The sequence below is a fragment of the Schistocerca nitens genome, chromosome 8, assembly GCF_023898315.1.
Source record: "Schistocerca nitens isolate TAMUIC-IGC-003100 chromosome 8, iqSchNite1.1, whole genome shotgun sequence".
Taxonomy (NCBI): Eukaryota; Metazoa; Arthropoda; class Insecta; order Orthoptera; family Acrididae; genus Schistocerca; species Schistocerca nitens.
The window spans coordinates 277,456,835-277,469,683 of NC_064621.1; the positions used below are offsets into that span (position 1 = coordinate 277,456,835).

Below are 12,849 nucleotides of genomic sequence, written 5' to 3' on the forward strand. Positions count from 1 at the left end.
GGATATTGAAAGGGTAATACCATACCTAAAGGGAGATGAAAATCTAACAGTCATGGGGGAGTGGAATGCAGTTGTAGGGGAAGGAGTAGAAGAAAAGGTTACAAGATAATGAGAGAGGAGAAAGACTATTTGAGTTCTGTAATAAATTGCAGCTTGTAATAGCGAATACTCTGTTCAAGAATCACAAGAAGAAGAGGTATACATGGAAAAGGCCGTGTGATACGGGGAGATTTTAGTTACATTACATTATGATCAGACAGAGAGTCCGAAATCATATTCTGGATTTTGGATTTTAAGGGGTATCCAGGAATGGATCACAATGTAGTAGTGATGAAGAGTAACCCGAAGATTAGGAGATTAGTCAGGAACAATCAATACTCAAAGAAGTGGGATACGAAAGTATTAAAAAATAACGCGATACGCTTGAAGTTCTCTAAAGCTGTAGGCAAGCAATAAAAAGTACTCCAGTAGGCAGAACATCTGAAGAGGAATGGACATCTCTAAAAATGGCAATTAGAAGCTGGGCCGCGCGGGGTAGCCGTGCGGTCAGGGGCGTCTTGCACGGTTCGCGCGACTCCACCCATCCGAGATTCGAGTCCTCCCTCGGGCATGGACGTGTGTGTTCTCCTTAGTGTAAGCTAGTTTAAGTTAGATTAAGTAGTGTGTAAGCCTAGGGACCGATGACCTCAGCAGTTTGCTCCCATAGTCCTTACCACAAATTTCCAATTTACAGAAGCTGGAAAGACAAACATATGTACAAAGAAGGTAACTGCAAAGAAACCAATGGTAACAGAAGAAATACTCCAGGTAATCGATAAAAGTTGGAAGTACAAAAACGTTCAGGGAAATTTAGGAAACTGAAATAGACGTTGCTCAGGAATGAAATAAACAGGAAGTACAGGAAAGGTAAGACAAAATGGCTGCAAGAAAACTGTGAAGAAATCGAAAAAGAAATGATAGTCTTAAGGACTGACTCAGCTTATAGGAAAGTGAAAACAACGTTCGGTGAAATTAAAACCAAAGGTGGAATGATTAACAGTGCAATGTGAATTCCTCTGCTAAATGCAAAGGACAGAGCGGATAGGTGGAAAGAGTTTATTGAAGGCCTCTATGAGGGCGGAGATTTGGATGATGTGATAGAACAAGAAACAGAAGTCGATTCAAAAGAGATGGGGGATCCGGTATTAGAATCAGAATTTAAGAGAGCTTTGCAGAATTTAAGATCAAATAAGGAAGAAGGGATCGATAACATTCCATCAGAATTTCTAAAATCATTAGGGAAAGTGACTACAAAAGGACTATTCACGTTGGTGTGTAGAATGTATAGGTGTGGCAATATAACGTCTGACTTTCGGAAAAATATCATCCACAGAATTCCGAAGACTGAAAGAGCAGACAAGTGCGACAATTAACGCACAGTCAGATTAACAACTCATGCATCGAAGCTGCTGACAAGAATAATACACAGAAGAATGGAAAAGAAAATTAAGGATGTGTTAGATGATCCGTTTGGCTTAGGAAAGGTAAAGGCACCAGAGAGGCAATTCTGACGTTGCGGCTGATAATAGAAGAAAGACTAAAAAAAATCAAGACACGTTCATAGGATTTGTCGAGCTGGAAAAAGCGTTCGACAATGTAAAATGGTGCAAGATATTCGAATTTCTGAGAAAAGTAGTGCTAAGCTATTGGAAGAGACGGGTAATATACGATATGTACAAGAACCAAGAGGGAATAATGAGAGTGGACGACCAAGAACGAAATGCTCGGATTAAGAAGGGTGTAAGACAGGGATGTAGTCTTACGACCCTACTGTTCAATCTGTACATCGAAGAATCAGTGATGGAAATAAGGGAAAGGCTCAGGAGTGGAATTAAAATCCAAGAAGAAAGCATGTCGATGATACGATTCGCTGATGACATTGCTATCCTGAGTGGAAGTGAAGAACAGTTATATGACTTGCTGAATGGAATGAACAGTCTAATGAGTACAGAATATGGACTGAAAGTAAATCGAAGAAAGACGAAAGTAATGAGAAGTAGTAGAAATGAGAACAGCGTGAAGACATCATGATTGATGGGCACGAATTAGATGAAATTAAGGAATTCTGCTACCTCGGCAGCAAAATAAGGAATGACGGACGGAGGAAGAAGGACATCAAAAACAGACCTGTACTGGCAAAAAGGGCTTTCCTGGCCAAGAGAAGTGTAATAGTATCAAACATTTGCCTTAATTTGAGGAAGAAATTTCTGAGAATATACGCACAGCATTGTGTTCTAGTGAAAGATTGACTGGAAAAATCGGAACAGAAGAGAACCGAAGGATTTGAGATGTGATGCTACAAACGAAAGTTGAAAATTAGGCGGATTGATAAGGTAAGGAACTAGGAGGTTCTGCGCAGGATCGGAGAGGAAAGGAGTATGTGGAAAACACTGACAAGGAGAAGGAACAGGATGATAGTGTTGTGTCACCGCCAGACACCAAACTTGCTAGGTGGTAGCCTTTAAATCGGCCGCGGTCCGTTAGTATACGTCGGACCCGCGTGTCGCCACTGTCAGTGATTGCAGACCGAGCGCCGCCACACGGCAGGTCTAGAGAGACTTCCTAGTACTCGTCCCAGTTGTACAGCCGACTTTGCTAGCGATGGTTCACTGACAAATTACGCTCTCATTTGCCGAGCCGATAGTTAGCATAGCCTTCAGCTACGTCATTTGTTACGACCTAGCAAGGCGCCATTATCATTTGCTATTTATCTTGTGATGCATGTACCGTCAGACCGATGTTCACCAATTATGGATTAAAGTATTCCAGCAGCTACGTACGTTATTGGCTATATTCATTACCTTGTCCTGTTACAGACCTCACGCCAGCCTCCGTGAGCTTAAAAGCGTGCCTTTCGGCTTCACCTCCTAGTGGCTTGGCTGTCTTGCCAAGTCACAACAGATAGGACATCTGTTAAGACATCAGGGACTGACTTCCATGGTATTTGAGGGAGCTGTAGAAGGCAAAAACTGTAGAGGAAGATAGAGACTGGAATACATCCAGCAGATAATCGAGGACGTAGGTTGCTAGTCTGAGATGAAGTGGTTGGCACAAGAGAGAAGTTCGTGGCGGGCCGCATCAAAACAGTCAGAAGACTGATGACTCAAGAAATAAGTAAATAAAATAAAGAGCCGGAACAGCTATTAAATGATCCTGTATTGACGACCTGTTTTCCAACTTATAGCTGCATCCTCAGGTATATGTAACCAATGCATATAAAATCCAGATCAATATAAGATGGACGACCCAACATTCTCTCGATTTGTCTCAGAGCGTTCAGTTGTCCATTTAACCCTGATCTGGATTTTATATTAACTGATGATGTATACCCGAGAATGTAGCTACAAGCTGCGAAGACGTTTGTTAAAATAAGTAATTGTTTAACAGCTGTTGCTGATCTTCATTTGTCAAGATGTAAATAAATAATAGCTGCATGTTCAGCTGACTTTTACAGATGACTTGTTTTGTATGTCCGTTGTTCTTATTAGAGGTTTGTGCAAGTTCGGCCGTTCATTTACATAATAAAATGGAACACTTACAGTCGTTCTCACGATGTTATTTATTATATTGCCACCAGTTTCGGTGCTTCAGTACACCATCTCCAGGCCTTAACTGATGCTGAGGGGGTTAACTCCAATCGTATACATGATTCATCTATGGGCAACATCTATGAACTGGTTTTACATACTACCTGTAAGAAATACCAAGTTGTATACGACTGGAGATAAGAAGATGGTGTATTGAAGCACCGAAACTGGTAGCCATGCAAGAAATAAGATTGTGAGGTGTTCCATTTTATTATATTTACTGACATAGGTCCATGTCGTAGTATTCTCGAGAGACAATCCACTGCATTCCGCGAATATTTGTTACTGTTACGAAGAAGACATTTTTATAAAGTATAAAGTATTGCTAATGTTGGATATTAAACGTAGTCGTGTACACACGTGAATCAACTGTCCTTACATCTTACTCCTATGACATAATAACTGTCTGCTTGAATGTAAAACGGCAAAGTAGGCAGTTGTACGCTAAGTGATAAATATACGACCGATCTCGTGTTTCTATAACATTTAATAACCTGCTTTGTTCTCTAGACTGCGGCATGGAGATGCCACTATCTGTGTCTTTGAGACTACAACAGCCATATAAAGAGAATAAGAGAGGAATATTGAACATCCCGTGGGTGATGGCGTCGTTAGACAAGGAGCACATTCACGGATTGGGGAGGAGGGGAAAAAGAGTGAGCAGCGTCAAGGCCTTTCTTGCATTTGCCTTAAGAGGTGTAGGGAAATCACGGAACATACAGAACTGGATGGGCAGGCGGATATTTGATGGCTCCTCCTCTCGAATACGAGTCCCTTTTCTGGCCGGGCCGTACTGCTAGGTTATTTAACGGTAAGTTCGATCAACATACGGGTATTACGGAAATATTGGGTGATCTCAAATGAGAATCTCTGCAAGTTTGAAGACGTTCTCCTCGCAAAAGACTTTTCAGGATATTTAGACAACTGGCATTTGTTGCATATTGTAAAACTGTTCTACTATCACCAAAATACACTCGCGTAAGGACCGCGAAGACAAAATAAAAGATATCATGTTCGTACTAAAGTTCCGTTTTCCAGTGGGACACAAAAGGAAATGACGTGGTACAAGACACCCCCGTCTTGCATCATATAGTGGCTTGTGAAGTTGTATGTGGACACACGAGCGGGGTTAAATATGTAATGCTACACAGTTTTTTCCTTGGTCAGTTTAGATTGAAAAGATGCGCAATTTGCTGCGGGACATTGTGGAATATCCCGCTTTACCACCTATAGTTTCATAAATTCCCGATAGGATGATGCACTACGCGTAGATTTCGAAATGTCGCCTGTAACGGAGATGCTTTCCATGTCGCTGAATTTCTTTTGACGGAAAACCAGAGCATCGCAGCCTGCTTCAGAGACCTGGTCGTGAAAGAAAGCACGGTGAGTCGTTGGGCGAAGTGTTTGTTATTATCGCAACAATGTCGCACAAGCCTACTCGATCTCCCACGTGCCGACAGGCCGCACACAGGTGTGACTCCTGCTTTGTTGGAACGTGTGGACATTCTCATTCTAGGTGATCGACGAATCACAGTAAAATACCTCATTGCATAGCTTAACGCCTCTATTGGTAGAAGTGACACACACGTCCACCAGCTGAGGTACCCAAAGTTGTGTGCCCTCTGAGTTCCTCACTGCGTAACAGAAGACCGTAAACAGTAACGAAGCACCGTCTGTTTGGCCCAGTGTAGGCTGCACTCGCCGGCCGATGTGGCCGAGCGGTTCTAGGCGCTTCATTCTGGAACCGTGCGACCGCTGCGGTCGCAGGTTGGAATCCTGCCTCGGGCATGGATGTGTATGATGTCCTTAGGTTAGTTAGGTTTAAGTAGTTCTAAGTTCTAGGGGACTGATGACCTCAGATGTAAAGTGCTCAGAGCCATTTTTAGGCTAGCCTCTGCGGGAAGAAGTACGTGGATAATGCGGAGCCTATTCTTACGGCAAGGTGTTGGCTCCGACATCGACCAGTAGGGTGGAACCATGCAGTCGTGTATGTCCTCCGAGTAAGGTAGCAAAGGCGGCGTAATGCCATCGGACTGAACGAATGGTTTTTTGGCCGAAAGCGTGGGGAATAATATGGTGTTTTGGAATTTTGAATAAAACAAACCTGCTTTCAGAAACAAATGTCATGCACTGCTTAATGGATCCCGCTCGTAGATGTACTGCGCCATCTGGTTCAGTGCTTGTAGGTAACATTTTACTAAAGTATTAAGTTCTGTTACCGTTGGATTTTAAAACCTGGTCTCTAGGTAGTTTAGTTTGCAAAGCACGCTTCATTCGAGACGATATTACAAACATCCACAACACACGCTTGGGCTGATGAAAACCACATGCTTCCTTTGATATGGCAGAGACATACTATTTCAGTTTTAGCTTCCATGTGTCTTATTTCACCCGAAGAGTGACAAAATATCTATCTGCTTGTTGCACGACGCAAACTATTTTACCCATCATTCACATGACACTCATAAACGTGGTTGAAGAATTTACAGACAACCGTGCGACAACATTAATTACCTATAGAGTAATGTCAGTTTAATAGATTTAAAATAAAAAAGTAAGAAAACAGCATACCACTAGCCACTCTGTGGCGGCGTGAGGGAGAGACTGGTTGAGGTACAGCTCAACGCCAGTGTCATACTCCTTGGACGGAACGGCACCAACCACTTTATTCCTGGCGTGCGATGTGGCGTAGTGGTTGAGACCGAAGAAATCGGACGTTCCTGTAGATCACAAGCAGGATGTTGCATCACACTGGAGGTCACACACGTACATCAATAACCGTGTAGTAATTTTATACACTTGTATAGAAACCAGATACGCTACACGAGTACATAATCTGTACAGTGTGTCTTTCCTAAAGTCGTCAGGCTTATTTTTTTCTGATTTTTCGCCAGATATTTGCAATTTAGTTTTTGCGATGTTTAGCTGTAGTCAGCTGCCCATTAAGTCTTTCGTACGACGCACAGCGCTGACAGAAAGTCTGGGTTTGTTTACAGTTACGAGCAAAATGAATTTTAAAGTGGGATTTTAGTGTCGATTCGAATGAGCGGTTTCACATTACGATAGTACAACACTCATTTTAGCAATACGTTTTAAACACGAAAACACGAAAAATAAACAGCAATTCAGCAGCGACTCAGTTGCGGTTACAGTCAGCGCGGACCAGGGTGGCGTTCTCACTGCTGGAGTACTGATTATTCCTCGTGTTTTACTACTTCTATTAATACATGTTGATAAAACGAATATCGCACTGGACTAATTTGGACCAATGAGTAGAATGGACACGTGAAATTCCGCTTTAAGAAAACGCTTAGCTCCTAACGGGAAACAGACAAACAGTTTCTGTGGACACTGATCGTTGCATGAAAGACGTGATCGGCAGTATATGGTAATATATAGCCCGTTTTTCATTTTCAACTGTATATGGGACCACGCAAACCACTGCAAATGCTACAAGTGGACAGGGCGTTTGCTGTTCTCTCGAACATAGTGTCGTGACATTAACAGTGGTTAATAATGGCACACCTGCACTTGCGCGTACGTCATATCGGGGAAACAGTTGACTTTGGGATCTGTGTTTATTAGGATTATTTGCTTGCTTTATTATTGTCCACCCGCCCCTTTCGTTTACTCCTATAATATTTTTCGGCTGATTTCTGAAAAATCACCGTAAGTACAAGTCAGCCTATTCCTAACGAACTGTTTTACGATCTAAAAAGCAAGTCAAAATGTAAATAACTTAATTACAGACCACTGATGATGCTTTAACGCAATAAAGCGAAATTCGCCTGGTGAAAAAATCACATATTTTTGCAGTTGCAACGACAGATCAAAAATACCCTCAAGAATTATAAAGCAACTATGTACACTGTGACCACACAAATGAAGAATTTACAGGATGATAAGGCACGCTGTCAGAAAGTGCATCTGCAAGACAATGGATTGTGGACAATAACACATCTGGAATGGGTTGGCCTGCGCATAGTCCCAACATGAACCCACTGTGACACCTTTGAGATGAGTTAGCACGTCGACTTTTCTCCAGACCCCAAAGTGCAGCCAGACTGCCTTCTACAATTTCGTCTCATGATGAAGGACGAGCTGCCATTCCTCCAGGTCATTGAAAGTTTTATCAACTGAATTCAAGTGTTCATAGAGGCGAAGGGTGGATACATCTCACATTAGACTGACGTGACGAAAGTTGTGAAACACTTCCTAATATCGTGTCGGACCTCCTATTGCTCGGCGTAGTGCAACGATTCGACGTGGGCTGGACTCCTCTGTAGCCTTTCATAATTGAGTAAGTGTCCCTGCTACAGGATGTTGTGCACGACCTGACTTCTCGATTATGTCCCATAAATACTGGATGTGATTCACGTCGGGTGATCTGGATGGTCAAAATATTCTCTCGAATTGTCCGGAATGCTCATCAAACAAACGTGAAAAATTCTGACACATTGTCATCCACAAAAATTCCATCCTTCAACGGCTGCAATTGAAGTAGCCGAACATAACCATTTCCAGTCGGTGATCGGTTCAGTTGGACCCAGTCCATTCCAAGTAAATACGGCCATACCACTATGGAGCCACCACCAGCTTGCACAGTACCTTGTTGACAACTGGGGTCCATGGCTTCGTGGGGTCTGCGCCACACTCGAATCCCACCATCAACTGAAATCAGGACTCACATGACGAGGCCACGATTTTCCATTCGTCTAGGGTCCAACCGATATGATGACAATCCCAGGAGAGGCGCTGCAGGCCATGTGGAGGTGTTACTAACGGCACTGCTGCCAAAGTCCACTATCGCCAGATCCCGCCGTACTGTCCTAACAGATCCGTTTGTCGTACGTCCTACATTGATTTCACTCAGTGTTGCTTGTCTGTTAGAACTGGCAACTGTAAGCAAACGCCGCTACTCTCGATTGTTAACTGAAGGCCGTCGGCCTCAGCGTTTACCGTCGTGACGGGTACTGCCTGAAATTTGGTATTCTCGGCACAGCCGTGGCTCTGTGGATCTCGGAATGCTGCTGAATTTCCTAAGATTTCCGAAAAGGAATGTTCCACGCGTCTAGCTCCAACTACCATTCAAAGTCTCATAATTCCCGTCGTGTGGCCACAATCACGTCGAAAAGCGTTTCACATGGACCACCAGAGTACACCTTGAACGCCTTGGGTACGCGACATTATCGCCATCTGTATATGTGCATATCACTATCCTATGACTTCCATCATCTCAGTATATTGTCCAGTAATAGGTATCCGGATGGTTTTGATCAGATAGGGTATATCAATATCAGCAGTGATATACAGTTCTAGCTGTGAACGCACGCACCGCGTAATTACGAAGCAGCAAGCTCACCTTTGATGTAGGCGACCTCATCGGCAGTGAAAGAGGGCAGCCTGGAACGTGGTCTTCCCTCTGCAGCGCTGTTGGCGTCTATCCGCTGCCGCATCACCGGAGGGTAGTCGCCGTCCGAGCTGAAGATGGGGTGCGCGAACTCTCCCAGCTGCGTCAGGAGGAGACACCATTATGAATATCAGAAGCTAATCGATACTTGCTCACAGCTTTATTGTTAATACAACGCCAATGAGACGACAACGTTCAGCTTGTCATTAAAAACTCGTTGTTAAAACATTTTTTTTTGTTACCTCTGAAACTGCGTGAAAACATGTCGTCCAATCAGAAACTGAAGAGATGATACCAGAGATAACACCAGTAAATAACTATATAATCCTGTTGTATGTAATAACAAATCAAGCGCTGAACAAAAAGGAATAAAATGCGCATTAAAAATTAAGCGTCACATGAGGTTGAACGCTCTAATGATGCCTTTCCCTGGTTTTCCATAAGACGAGATCACATGGTGGAGAAGCACTAGAAACTTTTAATGTACGAGTATATACGAAGACTGAAGCAGAAGCAAAACAATCTATACCGAGGTCAGGATTCGAAACTGCGTCTCCTGCTCCCTTGGCACATGAGCTAAACACTGCGCCACCCTGGCATAGTTGCTTTACACATCTACGCAGTTTACAATGGCATGACTCCCTCCTCAAGTCAAATTTCCATTCAGGCTTCAGCCAACTTCGTATTTCCCCTAAACTCAAACAGCATTGGTGAGACTCTGCAACTATACAGGAACAGCACCTCAGCATGGAATGAAATGGGGGATCTTTCTTGATGCCCAAGTCTAGACGGTTTTATCATATGAAACAATACAGAAAAGGAAGCAATAAGATAATTGAAATACACTCACAAATTCAAGCACTCTTACTGGTATATATCCGTGATGTAACACCGCGAATCCAATTAAATTCGTTGTTCCGTCAGTCTTTGTACTGTAAGTGAAGGGTAAGGGATTCCCAGACCATTCTTCTGAGGTCACAGCATAACTGGCATCTCCTCGTCTGGCTATATGAAGAGACTATAAACATCAAGGTGAGTTGTGTGAACCTTAGGTTTTCCCCAGCATATACGCAGTTCCAGTTGTTTAACAGAATGAATCGAACGGTTTTACAATGGGCTACACATTGTGAAACGATGAAAAATGTATAATCCATAGATACTGGGATTAGATGTACTTTGGTTCCACAGATCTACAGTGAAGGGACCCTCAAAGGTGAAGAGTATGTCATGAAACTCGAAACGCATAATGTATTTAAAAAAAAAGTGTACAATAAGTGAGGTGCATGTAACTATTCATAGGGTATCATTAAATGAACAACGTTTATAGTGACCACATTACTGCAGTGAGGTTCCGGTCTGGTTCGGCATAACAGTGCAACTAAATACATTGTGTGTGTCTGTGTATGTGTGTGTGTGCGCGCACTCGCGCGAGTGTGTATGTGTGTTTGTGTGTGTGTGTGTAACATGGCTAAAACGTACATTATCGGAACGTATTTATCATGGATACCGCGAGGCAGCGCAATCACCGCGATGAAAGGGTCTTGCTCCAAATCGTCCAGAAAATAATGTTCCTGAAAAATCTCCATCTGAAGGTGAGTCTGCAGTGGCTCTAAAACTAGTTACTGTTGCAATAAATTTCATTAAATTCAACAAGCTAGTGGTGCCATATTACACCCACATAAATTGTCAATTTAAATCACAGTTACAGTTCACCATTCACAATGGGCAGAATGAATGTCTCCTTTTGCTCTCATGGTCATTTCATACTCTTTATACGCAAAAAATTAATATGTAGCGCAATTATTCTTGGCGTGTACTCTTTCAGATTTTAATCGTAAGCCTCTCGGTATCGCACAGCGCCTCTCTTGTAGCTTTGTTGCTGGAGTTTGATCTGACGCACTCAGGCTTGTTATGGGAATTCGTGACTCGACCACCTGCTCCCCTTTAGATAATTCCAGTTTTCCTCTTTGATTCTTTCCAGTGGCTACGGTGCTTCCATTTTACTGGTATGCTCCTCTCAAAGATGTTCTTAAAATGTCTTCGCAGCTTGGAGAGATACTTCGTGGACCTACGTTTATAGAGATTGTTAAGCAAGTCATACTGTGACGTAACTCGTTAGTCAGATGTCGCTAAGCGACGGTAAATATAGGGATTGCTGTTTTACTTCTGAAATTTTCTGAACGGAGGAACTGGGTGATTGAAGTCTGGAGTACTGAGCTCGTTAAATTTCCCGTTACTGGAACATGGTGAGAAACGCCTATTGCAAGCTTAGGACGTTGGGTGGCCGAGGAGTGGGTTTTAGAGGGCGGGGTAACGTAAGTCGCCTTTCCAGAGCGGTGTGAAATAGAAGTGGTCGGTGGTGGTAGTCACAAACGCCGTTGGCGTTTCCTAGAAATACACGCAGAGAAACAGCCACCGCCATACTATTGTATGCAGTGTAAGAACAAGCTGCATTTTACTCCCAGACGAATTTACAGTCAATTGGTGTGAAAGCCCGTCCAGTACCAAAACCTACAGGGCTTTTGGAGGAAATTCTGTGGCCTTCCCTTGTGATTTTAAATGTGAAGAGAAATTCTCGAATGTCACGGTGTCAAAACTCGGGATTCCTCCCCTCCACCTGCAGTGGGTAGGAGTAGAGAAGAACATAGGAGAGGTCAATCAGAGTCGCGTTCAGCGACGTAGTGTTCGCCGTTCTGGTGACGCCTCGTCGCGGAGATACCACGAGGTGTCCCTCCTAACAAGGCGCTTCTTTCGCTATTATTTTTAGTGACCATGGGGGGTCAGCATTTGCACTGCTTTTGCTCTGGGTAACTGACAATTTTCGTATTTATTTTACGACGCGTATCTCCTTTTTGTAGTGGACTTCTTGTATTGGGGTTGCCAGTGTATCTTCTCCAGTGTTGTTGCATTTGTGTACTGCTCAGACTTTGAAAGATTATTGGCTTGTTGAGTATCAGTCTTCCATATAGCAGTATAATTTCCCTTGATCTGTGAATCGCATTATTTTTTAATCAATAAGTGAAGGACTAACTTTAACGAATATAAGCGTTTTTCTGTTCTACAACAATTTGATGAGGCGCTAAATAGATATCATCATACGACTCTATGCGCTTGAACTGTGCAGTTGCTGCGTCGGCGTTGCGGTGTAAAACAAGTACCATTATCCGTAACATTTTTTGATTAAGCAGGAAAGATAAGTGTTTCATTCCTTTCGTTTATGAATTTTGGGGGTTCATTTGTTGGTAATTAAACATCACCTGCATCTGCAATAAACATCGTGAGTGGTTATCATTGATAGTCTCGTTCTGTGGTGTTGTACATCTACAAGGTGTCGAACAGCTCGTAGAATTAATCTTGTGCAGATGCCGCATCTCTGACAAGCAGCTTGCGCTCACAACTTCCGAACACCAGACCGCTCACAGGAACCACTTAAATACCATAATATTACAATACTATTGCAAGACAGACTGCGGCATATCAGGTACACAGTGATGTTAATACTAAGAACATACCAGATGGGGTTTAGTATTTGGTATTGGCATTTAACTGTAGATAGGTAGACCAATGACAGTCATAAATGCTGAGAGAACGCGCAAGAAAATTCCGTCAGTGACTAGCTAATTGCAGAAGCCCAAACAGGCGAAGGATAAGGGAGTAAATCGGCATGTTATCCTACCTATTTACAAGTATGGTGAATCACATCCCTTCAGATCCACTGTCTTCTAAACTACCTGTCAGGTTTGCTACGAAAATCCCTCGCTGCACGGATAAAGTAAAGCAGATAATTGTACGCCACGAGCATCCTAAGCTTCT

At 43.0% G+C, this 12,849-nt stretch overlaps 1 protein-coding gene across 1 annotated transcript in view; it reads right to left on the reverse strand.

The window, feature by feature from the left end:
• Window positions 1-12,849, reverse strand: part of LOC126198873 (myrosinase 1-like) — a 55,979-nt gene that overhangs the window by 15,193 nt on the left and 27,937 nt on the right. The window contains exons 7-8 of the mRNA XM_049935475.1: window positions 8,989-9,136; window positions 6,198-6,346 (exon numbers count right to left, since the gene is read on the reverse strand). Of these exons, the coding sequence (XP_049791432.1) occupies window positions 6,198-6,346; window positions 8,989-9,136 (297 nt within the window). The remainder of the gene's footprint in view (window positions 1-6,197; window positions 6,347-8,988; window positions 9,137-12,849) is intronic.